Raw genomic sequence first — 22,479 nt, forward strand, 5'->3', positions numbered from 1 at the left:
GTAAATTTGGTAAATTTCTGATGTTAACACAAATTTGACTAACTAGATCCCTGAATTACACAATATTTCTTCTTTGTCCTCTGTTTTTAGAGGGGAGAAAGACTACCTGGGAGTAGGGGGAATGACAATGGACTTAGTGAAAAAAAAAAGAAAGAGAAAAAAATTATCCAGAGTGGCATCTGAAGTGTATGATGACAGGGGTAAGGTGGAGGGGGGATGAGGGAGGGACCAGAATTGAGCATCCACTTAGGGTATCAGTGACCACACAAGGAAGGGACAAGTAATTAGGCATCAGATGTCAAAGATCTTCCAACCTTGAGATCCAGCGAGGCTTAGTTACCAAAAGGTCAAGACATTCCTTGCTTCAAGTTAGGGTTTAGAAATCAGGAAGTTAGGAATTATAAAGAAGAGAGAGAACTCAGGACCCAAGAACAAAAGACCAAGTGTTCTGTAACTTTTGACTACCTTGGCAAGCTGACCTAGATTGTCAAAGTCCAGAACTAAGCCTTTCATATGTAGCAGATCATTTACAATACTTTCCTGGCTTTATATAATAATAGAAGGAGAACTGGGGAAAGAAAGAACCCTGGGGAATGTTTGAAAATTACAACTGGAGAATCTCATTCACTGGATGCTTTGAGAACATGCACTGTAACACTTCACTGATTTACCACAAAAAGCGTGCCCAGGTGTTAGGGGCAGTAAAGTTCTCTAGCATGAAAAATATATTCAGTTTTACAAATAAATATTAAAAATGTCCCTTATATTTCCATCTGAGTGTTGCTTCAGACTACCTACCTAGTTAAAAGCTGGTTCCTGCCTCTGACTAAGAAAGTATCTTCTGGAGGCAAGATTTGAATTACAGAATAATGAAACCAGAATCACTTTCCCTGATACCAATCCTAGACATGCCCTTCTTACCTATTTCTTCTCTTATTGCAACAGCAGAGAAGGTTGTCTCTCTAAGATCCCTCCCATCTCTTGATTCCTATCATCTTTTCATGAAAGGAGCAAGATAATTTGGCAATTCATTTAAAAAAATATTTATCATGTCAAACACTTCACTAGGTGCTGTGGATGCCAAAAATGAAGCAATGAAAAAAGCCTGACTTCTCCTAGGCTAAAAATGAAGAGAGAATAAAATGACACGATGAAAGGTTAGTTTGGGAGAAGACTTCTCACAGATGTCAAAATGCTATGGAAGTTATTAAAAGAAGAGGACTGTCACTGATCTTACTACGTATGGTCTGGAGCCTATAATCGAATATCTTTTGAGCACCTATTATGAGTAATGCCCAACTATGTGCTATGGAGGTACAGTATATAAAATGTATACTCTTTGATTGTTTTCTGCAAACGACATAACAGGATCAGCTGCCTTTTGGCATTTTTTACTCTCTTTGGCCTTGGAAGTATTTAAGACCACTAACCACTCTGTCCTGATGTTCTCTCTTCCCTTGACTCCTATGACACTTGAACCAACATTCTCCTCCTATCTCTCTGAATAGTTACCTCTTTATCTGTCTCCTTTTCCTCTACCCATCGCCTAAATGTAGGTATCTTTCAAGGTTCCATCCTTCGTTATCTTCTCTTTATTTTTTCTCTTTTAAGTGATATCATCCACTTGCAATGGTTCAACTATCACCTTTCTGAATTTTCCTCTCAATGCCAATATCTCTTCTGACTTTTCTTTCAGCATTTTCAATTTCCTGGTAAACATTTTCATCTATATGTAGCACCCAATGATGTACAAAGCTAAAACAATTCAACACATCTAAAACAAAACTATCTTGCCCCTTTCCCCTTGACTGATTCTTCTGCTCTTCTGCCTGACTTCCTTATTTTTTTATAGCACTATCATTCTCTCACTTACTCTGGTTTGAGATCTTGGAATAACAGTTGGTTTTTCCTCCATTTCCCACCTACAACCAATTGCCAAATCCTGCCAGTCCTGTAGTTGAAATCTTTTCTAATCTCATTGTCACCAGTTTAGTTCAAACCTTCTAGCTTTTTCCTGGAGGCTCTCTTTCTTGAGATTTTTTGAAACATTTACTTAACTAGTTTCCTACCCCTAATCTCTCAAACCTTCCTTCATCCTACCAACACCCTATTAACCATCCTAAAATGTATTTGTGATCATGTCAGTTCCCTTGATCAGAAACCTTCAATGGTTCCCCATTGTCAACTGCATAAAATCTAAACAACTCAGCCTGGAATCCATAATCTGGCCCCAATTCTTCTACTTTTATCTCAGATTATGTCTCTCTCTTTCATGGCCCCTATGTATAAGTCTAACTGGACAAGAGTAGAACACCCCTTACTTTTCTGTTTCCAAGACTTTGTTTATACCCTTTTTTCTGCCTAGAATTCTTTCTTTATTCTCCTTTTCTGCTCCATGTCCTTTCCCAACAGCTTCCTATTAAATTCCTGTCTATTCCTAAAGTTTTACTTTAATTGTCCCCTCTTTTATAAAGCTTCTGTGATGTTTAAGCAGTCCTCTCTTCTCTGAACTCCAGTACCACACGATGACGATTTGTATAATTTATATCATATGTTAAGATATAAAATACTTTATAAATATTATCTTATTCGATCCTCACAACAAAGCCTAGGAGGTAGGTGCTATTATTACCCTCATTTTACAGATGAGGAAATTGAGACCCAGAAAGATTCACACATCAATGCCTGAAGCGGGAAGTAAACTTATATCCTGCCTGCTCTAAGGACTGTGTTCTAATCACTGTACTGCCTGATGACATTTAGCTATTCTTTTTTTGTCTTATAATTATTTGTGTATCTGTACATATATATATATATACACACATATATCGTATGTCCGTTATCTCTGAGGACTAGAACTATGTTTTTTTTTCATCCCTCTGAATGTCTATTACAATGCTTTGTACACCATAGTTAGAAAAAATCTGTTAAATGAATGACTGAGCTCTCTCGAAGAACTGGAACATTCAAACAATTTTTAAGCACTTATAGAACAAGAGCTTCCATATTGCTTTTTCTGTAGTCTGTTAAATCATGTCTATGTAGAATGTTAAAATATATCTGTTATAAGTCAGATTTTACTGCATTTAAAAAATCATTGTACATCTCCAACCATTCCACTTTACTCCATCTTTCCAGAAACTAGGACACATCTGGTACCACTCTTCTTATATTTGAACCACCATTACAATTTCATCATCCTTTCTCATAGATTAGAGGTTCTTAGCCTAGGTAGCTCTTTAGATAGATTTCAGAGGCTCTTTGAACTTGGATAGGAAAAATAATTACATATTTATTTTCACTACCCTCTTGCTGAAATTTAGTATTTCTTTTAATTATTTTAAAACAGTATTCTGAGGAGGGGTCCTTAGGCTTCATTAGATTGACAACGGTCTAGGACTCAAAAAAGTGAAGAACACCTCTCCTTAACTGTATTTTTCAAATTTATAGTGATTTAATTTGTGTGCCTCTGCAGCCTCTCCTAAATTCTTACTGTTCTACAATTAAACAGGCTAACTTTAGATGTTGTACTCTTACATAGGCCTGACTGTTTCCAAGTAGAATTGTAAAATTACATTTCAGTTTCTCCATCATTGACTTTTCCTGTGGCGTCATTTTTCAATTGTGTACAACTCTTCATGACCACATTTGGGGTTTTCTTGGCAAGGATACCAGAGTGGTTGTCAAGTGCAAATTTTGTAAACATTTTCTTCACATGTATGCCAACAAGATTTCATTTTTAGTTTCTTCCTTTCGTCTCTTTTTTAAGGGCCAAGCAGCTTTCTATCTCTTAAGATCCTAAGTAGAACTTGAGCAAAGATAGTTAACAAGCATTTGGTAAGTGCTTACTATATGACTGGAAATACGACTTCTGTGAAAGAAGATTCATTGTACAAGGTAGCAGTGTCCCTGTGTAGTTTGATTCCTAATAGTTACTACTTTACAGACCAGCCACACAGTCCAAAGCACAACCTTCCCCTCAATCCCACTTTGTAATTCAAATGGCCTATAGTCACTTTGATCCTGGGCAAATTTTTTCAACTTTGGAAATTTGAGAATAATTAAAAATACAATTAACTGCATTGCTATCATGTGGAAATGGGAAGAAAGGAAGCAAGGGTTTTTATCACAAATTTGAAAACAAGGCAGTCTTTCACCCCACTAAAATACTTGGGTAAACTGCATTTGTTCTTGATCCTAGAAATAGTATCTTTATTAATAATGGAGCCACTGGAATGGGATGCATTAAAAAGTCCAGAGTTGACCAATTTTGGAACAAGATTCAGTTAAGTTACTTAAGTATACATTGTTTTAAAATTATTTCATTGGCAGTGATCTGTAACTTGACAGAAATCTAGTTTATTTATATCAGGCTATCTAGTCCAATTCATAGATGAAAGGGTTCCCCAGTATAACATACCTTACAAGTAATTGACCAGCCTCTGCTTGAAGATTTCCAAGGTAGGGGAAACCACCACCTCTTGAAGCAGCCCACTTAACTTTTGGATGAAATTTTTTGTTTTGTTTTGTTTTTTCTGACATCAAACCTCAATTTGCATTTTGGGGGTAACATCTCTTCATTCCTTCTGTTTCTGCCTTCTGGATTCCAAACAGGAAATAAGGATAAGTGCTGAAACTGTGATTTCATTGGTAGAGGAAAGTCTCAGGTAAAGAAACTTCCTCTATCAACACAGATCAACACTTCTATATTTTGTTTTCTTGAACAGGACCGTATGGATGAAAAGAAATTATATTTCTGGCTTAATGAACAAATTAGAAAAGGTAGCAAATTTCCATCTCTCTTATAGCCGTATTCCCTTCGGGATATAGAAATATTTTTCACAGACATATCATGCTATCCTCTACTCATGTACGTTGTTTTTCAGGTGTTTTATGTATCTAGCTTGTAAACTCATTTAGGTTAAGGACCACTTTGTTCTGCTGCTTGTGTATTATTACCATCCTCTGTAGGATATTCTTGGAAACAGAGTTGAATGTTATAGAAACAGAAACAAGAGAAGGTAGGTTTCAATGTTTTGCCCTTCCTACTAAATGAACATCCCTCCCTCCACATTGTTAAAGAAGCAGCATAGAATTTTTATGTAAGATTAATGGGTGAAGACAGTAAAGTTTATTAATATAGCATAAGGGACTTAGTTCATCAAATTTATTTATGGCATGCTAGTAAAATCATTTTTCTTCTCTGTCTTTGTCTCTATTTTTCACTGTCTCTGGGTTTCTCTCTCTCTCTCTCTCTCTCTCTCTCTCTCTCTCTCTTTCTCAGTCTTTTGTTTAGAGAAAGTATAATTATCCCTATACTAGACAACGGAAAGTTTCTGCAGTTGACTTATACAGGTTAGAAAAATATTTTGGGACCAGAGTGCTTGAGATACTATGTGTCCAATGAACCAAAGAAACCCCTGCAGTGAGATTTGTGGGCTAGTGGTGAATTATGTAATGTTGTTGTTCAGTCATTTCACTTGTGTCTGGCTTTGTCTGGGGTTTTCTTGGCAAAGATACTAGAGTGGTCTGCCATATCTGTCTCCAGCTTGTTTTACAGATGAGGAACTGAGGCAGATGGGGTTAAATGATTTGTCTAGGGCCACACAGCTATTAAGTGTTTGAGGCCAGATCGGAACTCAGGTCTTCCTGACTCTATGCCCAGAATCCATTGTGCCACCTTGTGTAGTATGATTATGTTAAAGACATTTTTTGAATTTTGAATTTATTCCCAGAATTATGACAGAATTATCCCTTTTTTCATTTAAGATGATGGGCCCAGTGAGATCATGTAGGTAAAGTACTTTGCAAACTTTAAAGCCTTATGTTGACATCAGGTGTTGGTCATCATTTCCCCCACTCTTGTAATTGGTTGTTGGATTCACAATACTTTCATGCAAATGTAATGCTTTTTTTTAACCGCCAGAGACATCTTGGAATATAGGTGGGAAGGACTCTCACATTCAAGTCTGTGCCTATTATTAGACATTCCTCTTAAATGCCCTAGTCTGCTGAAAAGTATTTTCAGTGTCTCTACTTCTATAAGTCCCAGAAGCATGCTCATTTGGAACTCTCATATGGTGAGAAACAAGGATCTTAATCTCAGAATCCCTCTTTTTTCACTTCTGCTACACCTATAGAAATCTCAAGGAAAACCAATCATAGTCTCATTGATTTCAGGTAGTGATAGAATGTTGATGTTGATGAAAGCACAAAGCAAGACATTTGAAGTATGGCAGGTTTTTCTCTGTTATGAATAATTTTTTATTCAGAAGTGACATAGTTTTATACATCTTTATATTACTCTAACGTAATGCATGACAGAATCAAGATACAAAAAGATTATGATAGACTAGAATATTGTCCTCCTTCTAATAAGATTCAACCAATAGGGATAAGTTAATCTCATGAATGCATTAAAAAGTTAACTTGATGAATATATAATGGTGGAGGCATGTAGGTTTAAAAAAGTTTTTTCTTTTTCTGAAAAAAATCTGGTGATTTTGGTGGACTGAAAGCTCAATTTGAGTTAATAGTGTGATTCGACACCCAAAAGAGATAAAAGGATCTTAGGTTGCATTGAGAGAGGCATGGATTCCAGGAATAGGCAGGTACCTGTCATGTTGTACTTTGCCCTCACCAGACTAAATCTGGAGTATTATGTTTATTTCTGGTGGCCATAGTTTAAGGATAACATTTATAAGCTATGAAATATGCAGAGGAAGTCAACCAGAAAAGCTAAAGGCCTCAAACCCATGCATATGAAAATTGTTTAAAGGAACTGTGGATGGTTAACCTGGAGAAGGGAAGACCGAAGGGCATGATAGCTGATAGCAAATATTTAAAAGGCTATTTTATGGAAGGAGGGGGATTAGTTTTGTTTCATCTGGCATTAGAGAATAGAAGTGAGAGTAATGTTTAGAAACAACAAATAAGGAAATCAATTTCCTAACAAGTACAAAGGTACTGAAGTGGGAAATGGTGGTTTTCTCTCTCATTGTTGGCCTTTAAAATGGCCTGCATGACCACCTGTCAGGTATGTTGTTGTGGAGATTCTTTTTTGTGTATGGATTAAACTAGATGTTCTGAAGTCCCTTCCAGCTCTGAAGTTCTGCCATTAGGTAAGCCATCAAATGTCTCTGAATGTAGGATGGTTAATTTTGTTGTTGGTGGCATTTCCGTTGTGCATTTTGAATAGGGTACATAATTACTCCTGGCATATTACTTGATTTCTAGAGTTTAAGCCTGTATCTTCATGAGGGCAGACAAATATTTTGAAAAGAAAAAAAATGTTCCACCCAGTAATAAATGTGGTTAAGGGGAATTTCATTCAACGGGCATTTATTGAAAATCAGGTATATACACAGACCTGTGTTAATCAATATAAAGGTATGGAAGATGAATGTTACATCACCATGGTAACTCTTTAAGATTATGAATTGCAGATAAGTGTCTGACTTACATTAATAGAGACAGTTTCCCCATCCAGGAATTCCCTACACTAATGAAATCACAGGTTCAGAACTTACGCTATCTAAACTGGAGAAGAGACTAATGGAGATATCATCATTACCTTAGAGTATTCGTAGGAGTTGAGATGATTTTTGTTCCAGAGAGCAGGAGTAAAGAAAAAGAATGGTTGAAATTATATAAGGATGCAGCACATTTTGCTTCAGTACAAATAACTGGACTTGTCCAATGATGGGATGCTCTGCTTTGGGGAAGAGAGAGCTTTCCAGAATGGGTATTCCTTCTTTGGGGATGGCATAGCATTTTCATGTTATCAGAGATTGTACTCAGTGACCTCTTAAGATCCCTTGCAGCTCTAAATCTGATTCCCTGCTTCTCCATAATCCATTCCCAGTAGCTCTATCTGTGTGTGATACCTCTGCTGCCAGAAAAATTTCCTGGCCACTGAAAGATGAGAGCTACATATTTCTCTCTGTTAGTTTGAGTCAATGATTTTGTCAAGGATTTGAATGTTTGTTTATGCACAGATTACATTGCTCACTTTTTAACCTGAGTCTTCTGGAAAGTATGTATTGGATGTGCTGTCATTCAGTTCATTTCTTTCTCATGCTCCAGGCAGGATCACGACTAATTCTGTTTAATTGAATTTTCTTGGCCATGTTTGCTAGCCTGTATTGGGGGATCTTTTACTCTCTAATGAGATTTGCCTTTTCCATTTGACCTTGTTTGTTTTTCTTCACTTGTTTGTGGTGAAGCACTATTGAGAACAATTAGTCTTCCTACAGATATTGTCCTCTGAATGTTTGGGATTTATGTCTGAGCCTTGGTCACAGAAGCAGGAAGTGCTTGCTTGGAGCATATGTAATGTTTAAGAAACCTTTTAATTACGCTTGACACATTTGGATTTGAGGACCAGAATACTAATTTTAATGATGACCTGAAGTGAGGAAGGATGAAGAATTTTTCTCCCTGATCCCTAAACATACTTTTGTCCTTTTATATTTTCCTTGACTGACCAACACATCTTGTGGAGAGAAAGCAAAAGTTATGAATAATGGAGAAGAGAAAATGGAAGGTAGATATGCTCTTCAGTGATGTATAGCTATTTGGGAGAGGTAACTGTAATTAAATTGCCAAAAGAAGAACTAGAGGGTCCTTCATAACCAAATATAATGTTAACCTTTGACAGGGTAAGTGGAGTTGGATGTTTAAGGCTGGGACTCCTGGCTGGCTCCATGAGATCACCATGAAAGAATGAATGAAAAATCATTTGTAAAGTATTCACTCTGTGCCTTCTAAGCTATTAGAAGACAAATCTGAAACATTCAATTCCCTCAGGAAGCTTGTATTCTAATGGAGGAGATAACAAATGTAGGGTAGTGGTGGCCAGAAAAGGGAATGTTGTTGGTCTGCACAGTCAGGCAACATGAGTTGATCTGTAGGACAGCAGACTGACATACCTCTTATAGAACCAGTAGCAGTATTGATTTTATTACTGCTCCTAGAATAGGAAATGAAAAATATGATGTCTCATAAGCTGAATGGAATGTGAAACGTGATCTGTTATATGATAAATCAGGTGAACTAGGTTAATTTGACTCACTCAGCAACTAGGACAACTCTACCATAGTGTACCCTAATATGCATACATGTTCCAGAACTGAGTAGATTAACTTACTGAGCGACTAGAGACATAATTTCTGGAAATCGAGTCTGCAGGGAGCTAATCCATGTGGGGAGAAAGGACCAAATCACCTGGACCTCAGCTTTTTTAGGTTCACATAGCTTGATTTTACCAGAGTGATTGAGGCTGAGTTTAATAAGACAACTTTCTGAATCAGAATGTGAATTTACAAATTTCTTCAAAAAGCTGACCAGAGAATCATGACTTGCCAGGTTCACAGGATGCTCTGTTTCTGAATGATAAGTCTAATCAAGGAAACATCAGAAAATTGTTTCAAAAACAAGATATCAGAAAAAGGAAACTAGATGTTGCCAAAAGGATCTTTACTTGTAGCTAATATAGCTTGGTGACTTATACTTCCTTAGTTTAGGGATATTTTTGTCTAAAGACATGGGAAAGTTATGTAGATTGACAGAATTCTCTGCTAGTCTTTGTACAGCAGTCAGTAAGTATGATAGAGAATAACTCCTTTCTTTTACTTCTTTTGCTGTAACATTACCTTTTGATGTGTTATGTTTGCCAAGATTATAACTTAGTCTCCATTAATTCCTTTATGTTGGGTTTTCCTATATGGGAGCCCTAAACGTGAGCCATTTTGAAACTGCAGTTTTAAGTGGGCATCACATCTAATCTCATTCATTTTTTGTTGATTCTTCTTTATGTTAGTATAGAGAATGTCACTGTTGATTTTATTCCTTAGCTTCTAAGACCCATTTCCATCTTATCCCTTGGACCTCCAACCCCAAGAAAAAACATTATATAATGGAAGGAATATTGAATTAGGTACTGGAAAACATGAACCTATTTTATATCATAATATTTTCCCCTTTTATAAAACATTTATTTTTTAATATTCAATTCTAAATTTTCTCCCTTTTTCCAGCCCCTACCCCATTTATTGAGAAGGTGAGTAATATGGTACCTGCTATAAATGTGAAGTCATGTAAAACCTATGTCCATTTTAGTCATGTTGAAAAAAAAGCAAGAAAAATTAAATGAAAAAATTAAGCTTCAATTTGCACTTAAAAGTTTAGCAGTTCTCTCTCTAAAGTGGATAGCATTTTTCTTCATGAATCCTTTGGCATTGTCATAAACCATTGCACTGATTATAGTAGCTAAGTCTTTCATAGTTGACTATTGTTACAATATTGCTATTACTACGCACAATGTTCCCCTGGCTCTGCTCACTCTACTTTGCATTAGTTCATGTAGGTTTTCCCAGGTGTTTCTGAAACCATCCCCTTCATTGTTTCATATGGTGAAATAATATTCTATCTACAGGGGTGGGAAACTTGCAGCCTCCTGGTCACCTGTGGCCTTCTAGGTCCTTGGGTGCAACCTTTCGACTGAGTCTAACAAATCCTTTTATTAACGGGATTTATTCTGTGAAGTTTGGATTCAGTCAAAGGGCTGCACTTCAGGACCTAGAGGGCTGCATGTGGCCTCAAGGCCACAGGTTCCCCACCCCTGTTCTATCACAGTCATATACCACAACTTGTTTATCTATTCCCCAATTGAATGACATTCCCTCATTTTCCAATTTTTTGCCACCACAGAGCTGCTATAAATAGTTTTGTTCATATAGGACCTATTTTTCTTTGATTTCTTTAAGATACAGACCTAGTAGTGGTATTGCTCCTTCAGAAGATATGCATAGTTTTATAGCCTTTTAGATATAGTTCCAAATTTGTCTCCAGAATGATTAGACCAGTTCACAATTCTGCCAAAGGTACCATAGTATGCCTATTTTTCTATATCCCCTCCAGCATTTGTCATTTTCCTTTTCTGTCATGTCAGACAACCTGATAAACACCTCAGAGTTGTTTTTAATTTTTATCTCTTTATTATTGATTAAGAGCTTTTTTCATATGCTATTGATAGCATTTGAATTCTTCTAAAACATATTTATATCATTTGACCATTTATCAATTGGGAAATGGCTCTTATTTTTATATATTTCACTTAGTTCCCTATGGATTTCAGAAATGAGACCTTTATCAGGGAAACTTGCTGTAAATTCCACCCTCCACCCCAGTTTCCTGCTTTTCTTCTAACTTTGGCTACATTGGTTTAGTTTGTGCAAAAACCTTAATTTAAGGTAGTCATAATTGCCCATTTTAACTCCTATAATCCTATCTTCTCATTTGAATATGAATCGTTCCCTTATCCAAAGATCTGAGCCATAATTTTTCCCATTTGTTTGATACTTTCTCGTGTTTTTAGAAAAAGGAATGGGTGTTGTAGTTTGTCAAAAGCTTTTCCTTCATCTATTGATAAAATCATACGGTTTTTGTTTTTGTTATTGATATGTTTAATTATGCTGATACTTTTTCTAATATTGAACTAACCCTATATTCCTGGTATAAATCCCACCTGGTCAGTAGTGTATATTTCTGTGCTGTATATTACCATAGTCTCATTGCTGGTATTTCATTTTAAATTTTCATATAAATATTCATTGGGAAAATTGAGCTAGAGTTTTCTTTGTTTTTGCTTTCCCTATTTTAGGTATCAAAACTGTATTAGAAGGAATTTAGTAGGAATTCTTGCCTATTTTTTTTCAAATAGTTTATATGGCATTAGAATTAATTGTTCCTTAAATGTTTGGTAGAACTTGCTTGCAAATCCATCTTGTCCTAGGTGTTTTTTTGGGGGGGAGTGCATTTATTTCTTGTTCAACTTCTTTTTCTAAGATAGGGTTATTTAAGCATTCTATTTCCTCCTCTGCTAACCTGGACAATTTACATTTTAGTAAATATTTATCCATTTCATTTAGATTGTCAATTTTATTGGCATATAATTGGGCAAAATAGCTCATAATAATTGCTTTAATTTCACCTTCATTGGTGGTGCAATCACTCTTTTCATATTTGATACTTGGTCATTTAGCTTTCTTGTTATTTGCTAATAAGATTAACCAATGGTTTATTTTTTTAAATAAAACATCTTCCTAATTTCATTTATTTAGTTTAATGTTTGATTTATTAGCTTTCAATTTTATCAATTTCTCCTTTGATTTTTTCAGGATTTCCAATTTGGCATTTAATTGTTTCTTTTTAATTTGTTCTTTTTCTATTTTTTTTAGTTGCATACCCAATTAATTAATGTAAGCAACTGGTATGAAACTTAGAATCTTACATAGTTGCCCAGGGCACTGAAAGGTTCATATGCCAGAGGCTAGATTTAAGCTAGCTTTTTCTTGATTCTGAGGTTAGTTCTTTATTTGCCTAATAACCAGGATCCCACTTTATATGTTTCAATCATGTCCAACTCTTCATGACCCCGTTTTGGGGGTGTCTTGGCAAAGACACTGGAGTGGTTTGCCATTTCCTTCTCTAGCATGTTTTACAGATAAGGAACTGAGACAAACAAGATAAAGTGATTTATCCAGGGTCACATAGCTAGTAAGTGTCTATATTTGAACTCAGGAAGATGAATCTTCCTGATTCTAAGTCTAGTACTGTATCCAGTGGGCCACCTGGCTGCCCCAAGATGATAAATGACTCTCATATAATGCTATTTAGACATCAGGTGTAAAGTAAAACCTCAATTCCATGAGACCAAAGAGAATGCAAAACTTTTAAGCCCAATTGCCCCTGGGATTGTGTTTTAGTTTTTCAGCCTGACACTTAAAACCCCCCACAGTCTGACTCCTAGCTACTCTTTCAGATTTATTTCATATTACATCCCTCTATGAAATCTACCTTCCACTCAAACTAGACTACTAGCTGTTCCCAGAATTCCACCTATATTCTACTGTCTATCCCTCTGGTCTGCAGCACCTTACTTCTTGATTTCCATCTCTTAGCTTCCTTTGCTTCCTTAAAGTCCCAGCTCTTTTCCTGAGTCCTCTGAACTTCCAGTTTTTAGTACTTCGTCCTTCCTCAAATGTATATATTTATGTAAATTTTGTAGAATTTTTGCAGAAAAGACTAATTTGTATCTTTGTATCTCTAATGCCTAGCACAGTGTCTAACACATATCAGGAGCTTAATAAATGTTTATTGAATTGAAGTAATCAGAGTAAGTTTTTGTGGAGATCCTAGTGACCTAGATTTTTTTGAATTACTTCAGAAATATTTGACATCTTTTTTAACTCATCCACTTCTTTACTATACATGAGCAACTTAAGTTATAAGAAAAGGTGTACCTGAGAAATTAATGCCAATTATAAGACTTTTGTTAAAAGATTGTTTGTAAATGTATAGACCTCAGATCATTGGGGGGCCCCATCCCAACAATATATCTATATTAAAAATCTCATCCCCCATTAAAATATAAAATTTTTAAAGAAAGAATTTAAATTGACATGCTTAAGGAAATTGTGTCCTGAACACTGTTGACTTTGCTTCTCCAGGGTATATGTATTGATTCCAAACTGGCCATTTGAGCTAAGAAATCATTAGCACTTTAGCAGACTGGTTGAGAAATTTTGATTCAGGAAAGGAAATATAATTTATTTTAAGAAAATAGGGGCATTCCAGGATATTCCAGGAGATTGAACTAAATGGCCACATTTCTCAAAGCTGTTCTCAATTTTGATAATGGACTTAGTTATGCAATTATAGAGCTGTGCTCTCAAATATGAAGACATATTTGATAGTTAGCTATTGTAGTAGATAGAGTTAAGGGCTTGGAGTCAGGAAGACCCAAGTTCAAATCCTGATACAGACACTTAATATTATTCATTGTGTGACTCTTAGCAAGTTGCTTAACCTTTCTCAGACTCAATTTCTTTAACTGTAAAATGAGTGCCAGATAGTCATGGTAATTATCACAAGTAAAATGGGATGTCATCCTTAATATAGCCTGGTGTAATCTAGAATATATTTGTCTCTTTCCTAGACTAGATAGGCACAATTCAGGGTTAATGATACTGAGTTTTTTTTTTCCCTTCTCCCCCCTCCACCCAAGATGTAGTAAGACTCTTCAAGCCAATGGTAAAGTGCTTCATAAGTACACGGTACAGTTAAGGGGAACATTCTAAACTGGTGGTTAAAGAAAAGGATGGTGCAAATGATGAATACTCACTTTACTGTTCTGTCATAGGAAATATATTTTTTAAATCCAACTTTCTCAAAGCATTTTTACTTGAGGAGAATTTAAGGAAGTTGATTTTGTGTTCATGTGATTGAAAGTCAGAAAGATCTATTTTTTACTGTGTTATCATTCTCAGGCCCAACTTCTTGCCATTCGTATTTATATCTTTCTCGTTGACTCTGAGTTATACAGTAATGTTCAATTTAGTATTGTAAATGGTTTTGAGTTGTTGGTTTTTTCTCTCCATTAGTTGATTGCAGCCAGTTTGGAAAACTGTGTACTCTTAAAAAAGTGTAATAAATGATGCTTCTTCCATTAAGTGACTTGGCTCAGGACTCTGCCAGGTAAAGATCTCGATTGCTCTTTGGGAGCTTAGCAACATAGTAAATTCTTTTAAATTCAATAACTACAAGCCATAGTATGCCAGATAATGTAGTACAAATGTCCTAGTCTAAGGGAAATAATTTTCTAGAGCATGGTTACATTTTAACTTATGAACTTGTTAACTTGTGATTCTCATAGTAAAGGAAAATAGTCCCTTAAATTTGCTTTCAAGCATCTTTTGGGAGGAGAAAAGACAGATATTTTGTTGTACATTGAAATTTTCATTTAAACTTTTGCTATGAGAGAAGAATATATAAGCCAAAAGATAGACAGGCTGAGGGTAGGTTGGAAACAAGGAATTTAGCTAATGCACATATTAAATAATTAGCTCTCTCTCAGGATTATGACTTGAAAATAATTTAGAAAAAATGTCATAAGTGAGGAATAAAAAAAAATAAACTTGGTAGTTTCTTTCCCTTTCAGCCTCATTTGTGATTTATATGCAATTTGGATTCATAGACTATAACACTTTTGGTGTGTGGTTTTCTTTAAAGGACATTTCTTTATCTACCCTAAGTATTATAAGTGTGATGATCAAACTTTCTAGACACTTCATCCAAGTTCTATTTTTTGAGAAGGTAAAGTGCTTTTACAAAAACTTTTCAGAAGGAATAGTCTTTTTCAAATAGATTTTTGGATCGAAAAACATGGTTACGTGTCTTCAGGGGTAAACAAATAAAGGTTTTGAAAACATCATGGGCTTGTATGCCTACAGAGAATAATTTTCAAACTTTGAATAATTAGGCAGCTCTTTTTTATCACTTGCTTTTAGACTAGTTAGGATCATATATGAAGTAAATAAATGAAAACATGCTTCTCTTGTAGAGAACAATTTAAAAAGGCTCTCCCTTTACCTATGTACCTTTGATATCTTTGGAGTTTCCAGCTGAATGAATGAATGGATGGAAAAGAATAAGTCTCAACTATTTGTCAGACCCTGTGCTAAACTTTGGAGACACGAACAGTTCCTGTACTTGAGAAGCTTATATTTAAATAGAGAAAGTCAACATTTGAATAGGGGAGAGTTTTGGCCAGTTTTGGTCTGGAAAGTCACAAGGATGGCAAATTGCTCCAGGCAGTTAATTGACATGCCCTTTCTAGAAGAAATGGCACTTATAGATTTATTACTATGTCCAAAGTAAGGGATGGAAAATTGCGGAAAAGGGATGATCAGATGATAAAAGTTGATGTAGATGGATGTGAAGGTGAAGCATGGTCTGGTGTCTGAAGTCAGGTTGTAAATTTAGTAGATGTTTGCAGTTGTTGAATCACTAACCTGCACATACAGGTTGGGAAAAGGTAGACATCACTGGCAGGCAAGTCGCAGGGTGGAATTGGGAATGAGTGGCTCGATCAGATGTGAAGGTGCAGTAAGGTCTGGTGCATGGGACCATTTAGTAGGTATAGTTGCCTAAGCAGGCTAATTTTCATTCTGTTGACCAATCGGATGCGTTTGGCCCTAGAGTAGATTGCATATCATTGAGTCTGAAGAAAGTTTGGAAGGAAGGAAAGGGGCGAAAAAGCATTTCCTAAGTACCTTCTACATGTCAGGCACCTTGTGAAGTGCTTTATAAATATCCCATTTGATCCTCACAGCAACCTTGAGAGGTAGACGCTATTATTATCCCCAGTTTACAACTCAGGAAACTGAGGAAGACAGAAGTTAAGTGACTTGTCCAGGACCGCACAAAGCTAGTAATAGTCTGAGGCTGGATTTGAACTCAGGTCTTCCTAACTCCAGGCCCAGTTGGTCTATCCAATACTCCACATAACTGCGTAAGTCAATGTCTAGACTTTTTTTTTTAGTCACTTTCCAGTCATGTCCAATTCTTTGTGACCCTTTTTGGGGTTTTCTTGGCAGAGATACCTGGAGTGATTTGTCATTTCCTTCTCCAGCTCACTTTTACAGATGAGGATACTGAGGCAAACAGGGTTAAGTGACTTGACCAGAGTCACGCAGCTGGTAAGTGTCCGAGGCCTGATTTGAACTCAAGAAGTCTTCCTGTTTCCAGGCCCTTCTAGTCACTGCACCACCTAGCTACTTTCTGTATTTGAGCTCTTTAATTTTGTTTTGAAGATTCATCCCTCAGACATGGCAACAGAGGCATGCAATCTTTATAAAAGATTGCCTGGTGATTTTATTTTATTTTTTTTGCTGGTAATTTTGAATACTGCAATATTACTGAGATGGTGTTCTAAATGATATGGGTGGGCAATTGACCTGAAAAATAAGGATATCAGCGGGGAATACCTTTTACCTAATATTTTATTTTTGGGAATTGGAAGGTGTCTACACTGATCACACCAGTTAAAGTAGTTGTAAGTCTTTTAATCTATAAAGTGTGTAAATAATCCCTAGGGAAATTTTGTCATTATGCTTTCTCTTGGGAGGAAAAGAAGGAAAATAGTTGCCTAGATCATGTGTTCCGTGCTTTGTGTGTTGCTTTTACTTGCCTGGTACTATTGTGATAAAGTCTAAAAGCTTCGAATCATAGCCAAAAAATATTGCATTTTCCCCAGTGGGGAAAATTAGTAATTGAATTGTTCTTATGCTTGAGTCATTTTAGTGGAAGATCAGGAAATACAAATTGTGTTTTCCCCAAAGTATTTTGCTCTAAAGTCAACCTGTTTAGAAAGTTAACTACCATTCTTCCTATATTGTGTTTTATAGGATTTGTTGAAGTTGTTTTAAATTGAAGCATTCCGCAGCAGAAAGGATTTTTCACAGCAGTTTATGCAGCCATGGATCTGGATAAACCATCTGTCTGGGGCTCATTGAAGCAGAGAACTCGGCCTTTATTACTCAACTTAAGCAAGAAGAAAGTGAAGAAAAACTCAGGCAAAACCCTAGACTTAAGAGAAAGTTGTCGTTTGGACAGACGATTGAGCCTGTCAGTACCTGACATACTGGAGGCTGGGACTTTGGCCCAAGATGAGCATTCTTATTCAGGGCACCAGGCTTCTTTCACGTCTGTACCTCATGGCCTTTCCACTGCAGGAATATCTCTCAAGAGCAGCAGTAGCTCCTTGAAACAATCGGAAGAAGACTCAGAGTGGAGCCAGGAGGAGGCAGCCCAATACAACGTAGCTGAGACAGATTCTGAAGACGTGTATCCTTCTGTATTGGAGGAGAGAAGGGCATCTAGTGATGGTCTCTTTGAGGCAGCACCTCAGAAGACAAACCTGGCTGGTGAAGGAATAGAAGAGCCAGAGGTGAGTGACTTGGTCTGGAGGGAGGGGCTTTATTTCTGTGAAATTTAGTCTACCGTTATAAAAAAGATTTTTTTTGGTTTGGAGTTTCTGTGGTTGGATCAGGCTAGGGAAGCAACATTTTACTAATATTTAATAATAGAATATTGATGCCACTAAATATTTCCATGAGTTATGGAACTGACATGCATAGTTTTAAATATTATAAATCTTTTTCATGGTATAGTTTAGTTCATCAAATGCTATACTTGATATTTAGGGATTTTTGTTGTCATTGTTTTGCTGTTGAAAGCCAAAAACGCACCTTTTTCTAATTCAATTAAACAAGCATTTATGCAGGGCTGGGAAACCTGTGGCCCTTTAGGTCCTCAAGAGCAGTCCTTTGACCAAAAGTGAAGTTTGGATTCAAAGGGCCACACCTGAGAACCTAAAGGGCCACATGTGACCTCGAGGCTGCAGGTTCCCCACCCCTGCCATAGACTGTGTAAAAGATACTGTGGTAGATACTGATGATGCAAAAGTAAAAATGAAATAGTCCCTGTCCTCAATGAACTTATATTCATTTCACTAGCAATATACCACAGGTGCTGAGAGAAATAACTATAGAACAGCACAAAATTAGTACAGAGTCACTGGAGGTGAGGGGAAAGTACCAACAAACTATGGTAGGGGTGTCAGGAAAGGTCTTGTATAGACAGCAAAACCACAACTAAGCTTTGGAGGAATTTGTGGATTCCATGAGGTAGCAGTGAGAAAGGAAGGAAAATATTCTGGGGTAAGATTGTGGGTCAGGGGAGAGAGAAGAAGGCTCCCAAAAAAGCACAGGGGCAGGATATAATCATGTTTTATATGGAAGGCAGATGTGCCTGCAACACCTGATGTACTGGGGGTGGGAGGAGGGAGATATTTGTAGTAAGTCTGGAAAGGTAGGTTTCAGTCACAGTGTGACTGGCTTTAAATGCAAAGCTAAAGAGTTTATATTTTATTCTAGAGAAGATAGGGAGCCACTTTAGCTTCCTGAGCAGTCAGGCTGCTGTTTTAGGCAGAATATTTTAGTAAATCTTTGTAGAATTGATTGGGGAGGGGAGGTACTGAAAGCAGAGAGGATAATTATATTTGTAATGGTTAGAGAGAGTGGTCCCTTTAATAATAATAGAACCCAGTAGAGGAGCTATTCTTTAAATAGTTGGTCCTTTTAAGAGGTAGATTAATTCTTTCAGGCTACTAAGGTAATCATGTATTGCCTGGAAATAATTACTCTATTTTCCTGAAACTGTAAGATCTTTAACTCTGAAAGTCCCTTCTCTGACCATAACCTTCCACTTTCCTGGCCTCTTGCTTGCTTTTCCCCTCCTTCTCTTACGTGATCACTTTTGATTTGTTTTTTTCCCTCCCTTCATAGTCTTCTTAAAAGAAAAAAAGTTTAAGTTTTATTACTTTCTACTTTATTACTTTCTTTTATTTTTACATCATCTTCATTTCCAAATAGCTACTATCCTCCATTCCCAGTGAGCTATTCCTTGGGACAAAGACAAAAGAGCAAGGTGTGGGAAAGGCAGTTCAGCAAAATGAGCTATGTATTAAACAGGCCAATCTAGTATAAGGTGAACTACCAAACATGTGGCCCACTGACTTTTAGGCGAATGCAAATTTCCATCGAGTTTTTTGGATGTAGGAGCTTTGACTTTGTTGTCTTCTTTTGGTTGTATGTTTTGATCTTCTTTGTCACCAAAGTACGATTCTATAGTCTGATTTTTGCCCTCTGTTTGCTCATTTTCCCAGCCAATTACTTGACTTTTTAGCTCTTTTTTGAGGTAAGACTCTGCTTCCAGTGTGGAGAGTGTACTGTCCCAAGTTTCAGGGATTTTGTGCAGCTGTTTTCAGAGACATTTCTAGGCACCTGAACATTTTCAGTTCTTCCAAGGTGGTATGATCAAAGGAGAGTTGTTTACTCCTCTCCTGGCCTGTGTTCTGGTCTGTGAGTGATCACAAGCACTCTTTTCTGCCTTGTAACTTTGAGGAGCATTCCCTCTCCACTGCTACCACAAGCTCCACCACACCAGCACTCCTTCTCACCCCAGGACTGCCACCTAGGACTGCAACCCAGATCAAAGCACAGGCAAAGCAAGAGAATCCTGCCTCATCACAGGCAAAAATATCCCTGCAATCCCCCTCTGATCAGCTGTTCAATTTCCTCACTGTCTGTGGGCTGAGAGCTCCAGAAGCAGCCACTGCTGCTGCTGCCATCTCCCTGGGGCTGGGGCCAGACTATGCTCCTCTCTCACCCAGTCCAACAGACTTTTCCTACTGATCTTCTAAGTTGTCTTTGGCATTTGTGGGTTGAGAAGTCTGGAAATCACCACAGCTGCCAGTGATTCAGTGCCTTGAGGCCTGCTCCAGGTTTGTTAGGGCCCAGTCTGTGTCAGTGGGGTCCATGCTAGATTGCACTCTTCTTTCAGACTGGTGCAACATACCTTTCCTGTTGACCTTCCAGGTTGTCTTGGGTTAGAAATGTTTCAATCTGTCATTTTGTGGGATCTGCTGTTCTAGAATTTGTTTAGAGTCATTTTACAGGTATTTAGAGGGGTTTGGGGAAGAGCTCAAACAAGTCCCCGCTTTTACTCTACCATCTTGAGTTTCTAGAACTTATTTTAGATAGTTTTGTTTTTATTGTTCTTTCCATTTACATTGCTTTTATTTGTTATGTGTATTGTTTTCCTGCTTCTTCTTACTTCACGTTGCATCAGTTTAGTTAAATCTTCCAACACTTCTCTATATTAATTATAGTCATCATTTCTTATAATCCAGCCATCAATCAATAAGCATATATTAAGCCCTTGCTATATGCCGGGCATTGTACTAAGTGTTGGAGATATAAAAAGAGTCAAAAGACAGTCCCTATCCTCAAGGAGCTTACAGTGTAGAAGAGTAATATTGTATCACACTCATATACCACAATTAGTTTGGATAAGGTTTCCAGGGCTCTATTACTCACAGAAAAAGTGCTTCTATAAATATTTTTATTATTGATGGAATCTTTTTATCTACCTCTTTGGGCCATATGCTTAATAGTGGGATATTTGGTAAAGAGTATGGGTACATTAGTCCCTTTTTAAAGCATGACTAATAATTCCAAATTGCCTTCCAGATTCACCGTACCATCAGCCATATGTTAGTGTGCCTGTCTTTTTACAACCCCCAAATCTTAATTTTTCTCATCTTTTGTTATCTCTGTTTTCTACAAATGAAGTGAAGTCCTTGCGTTTCTTCTGTTATCAATATTGATTTGAAACAATCTTTCACGTTACTAACAGTTTCTAACTTTTCTTTTGAGAACTGTTTATTCATTTTTTGAGTATTTACCCATTGGCGTACATACTGCCATTGTTTTAGCAACATCAGCTATTACCTATCTAGGGACACTTTTCTTCTCTCCTTAAAGGTTGGGTTTTTTTCTTTAAAATTTTTCATTTTTAACTTAATAATTATTCAGAATTCTCCTCCTCCTAAAAAAACCCTACTGATAAGAATCTGGAATATACAGAAGATTGTTGTTTTGCATTCTGCCTTTGGTAGAGGGAGCCAAATGACAGCTGCAGTTGATGATATCTTGAATTTTAAAAGCTACCATAGGGTATACTCAGTTTTCAGGTGGAGAGAGTATTGTGCTAGCAATCGGGAGATCTAGGTTCAAGTCTGCCCTCTGGCACTTGTTAACTCTGTGACCTAGTTCTAGTCAGACTCTGTCTAGGCTTTGGTTTCCTCACTTGTAAAATAACCCATGATGTAGTGTTTGGGGAACTGGCCTAGAAATCAATAAGGTCTGAGTTTCAGTCCCACCTCTGATGTACACTGGTTATATGATAAGTCACTTCTCAGTAGCATATGCAACTAAGGCTACATAAGTTGGCATATACTGGTACTATAGATAGAATTAGTTTCTTTACTGGGAGTGCCTTACACAACTCACATTGGAGATGAAAAATTATAACCAGGGGGAATGGAACAGATAATTCAATCCAGCAACCATTGTATCCGGTCCCTCATATGTTCAAAAGGTGGCAGGTAGGTGGCACAGAGCATAGAGTGCTGGGCCAAGAGTCAGGAAGACTCCTCTTCCTGAGTTCAAATCTGGCTTCAGACTCTGTGTGACCCTGGGCAATTCACTTAACCCTGTTTGTCTCAGTTTCCTCATCTGTAAAATAAGATGGAGAAGGAAATGGCAAACCATTCCAGTGTCTTTGCTAAGAAAACCACAAGTGGAGTCATAAAGAGTCAGGCACTACTGAAAAATGACAGAAAAATATGTTCAAATCTCCGTGCTAGACATTATAGGACGCTAAGATGAAACAGTCCCCTGGTCTCATGGAACTAATATTTTGATAATGGGGACAAAACTAGTATGTCTATATTTGTTGGATCTATGACTTAATTACTGTCAGCATCCCTTCCACAAACTCTTTTTTCTGTCTCTTCAGGTCTCCAGGCATTAGTAGAGAGCAAGTTGCAGCATTTGGGGGAAAACAATGGTTAATTGGTGGCCAATCTTTCCATGAAGAATGCTGCAGCACTTTGAGCTTAGTCTTTGTTCTTGGTGACAGCTATACATATTGGCAAAGGAAATTGTCTGTTAAGAAAGAGGAAGTTGTTAACAGTGTCAGATGCTGTGAAATGGTCAGGAAGAATGACAA

The 22,479-nt window shown here is 37.0% G+C and overlaps 1 protein-coding gene across 1 annotated transcript in view; it reads left to right on the forward strand.

Moving 5' to 3' along the window:
* Window positions 1-17,280: 17,280 nt before the first annotated feature.
* MCTP2 (multiple C2 and transmembrane domain containing 2) overlaps window positions 17,281-22,479 on the forward strand; it is a 214,555-nt gene continuing 209,356 nt past the window's right edge. The window contains exon 1 of the mRNA XM_036735251.1: window positions 17,281-17,791. Within this exon, the coding sequence (XP_036591146.1) occupies window positions 17,321-17,791 (471 nt within the window). The 5' untranslated portion in view covers window positions 17,281-17,320. The remainder of the gene's footprint in view (window positions 17,792-22,479) is intronic.

The sequence above is a fragment of the Trichosurus vulpecula genome, chromosome 8 (genome assembly GCF_011100635.1).
Source record: "Trichosurus vulpecula isolate mTriVul1 chromosome 8, mTriVul1.pri, whole genome shotgun sequence".
NCBI lineage: Eukaryota > Metazoa > Chordata > Mammalia > Diprotodontia > Phalangeridae > Trichosurus > Trichosurus vulpecula.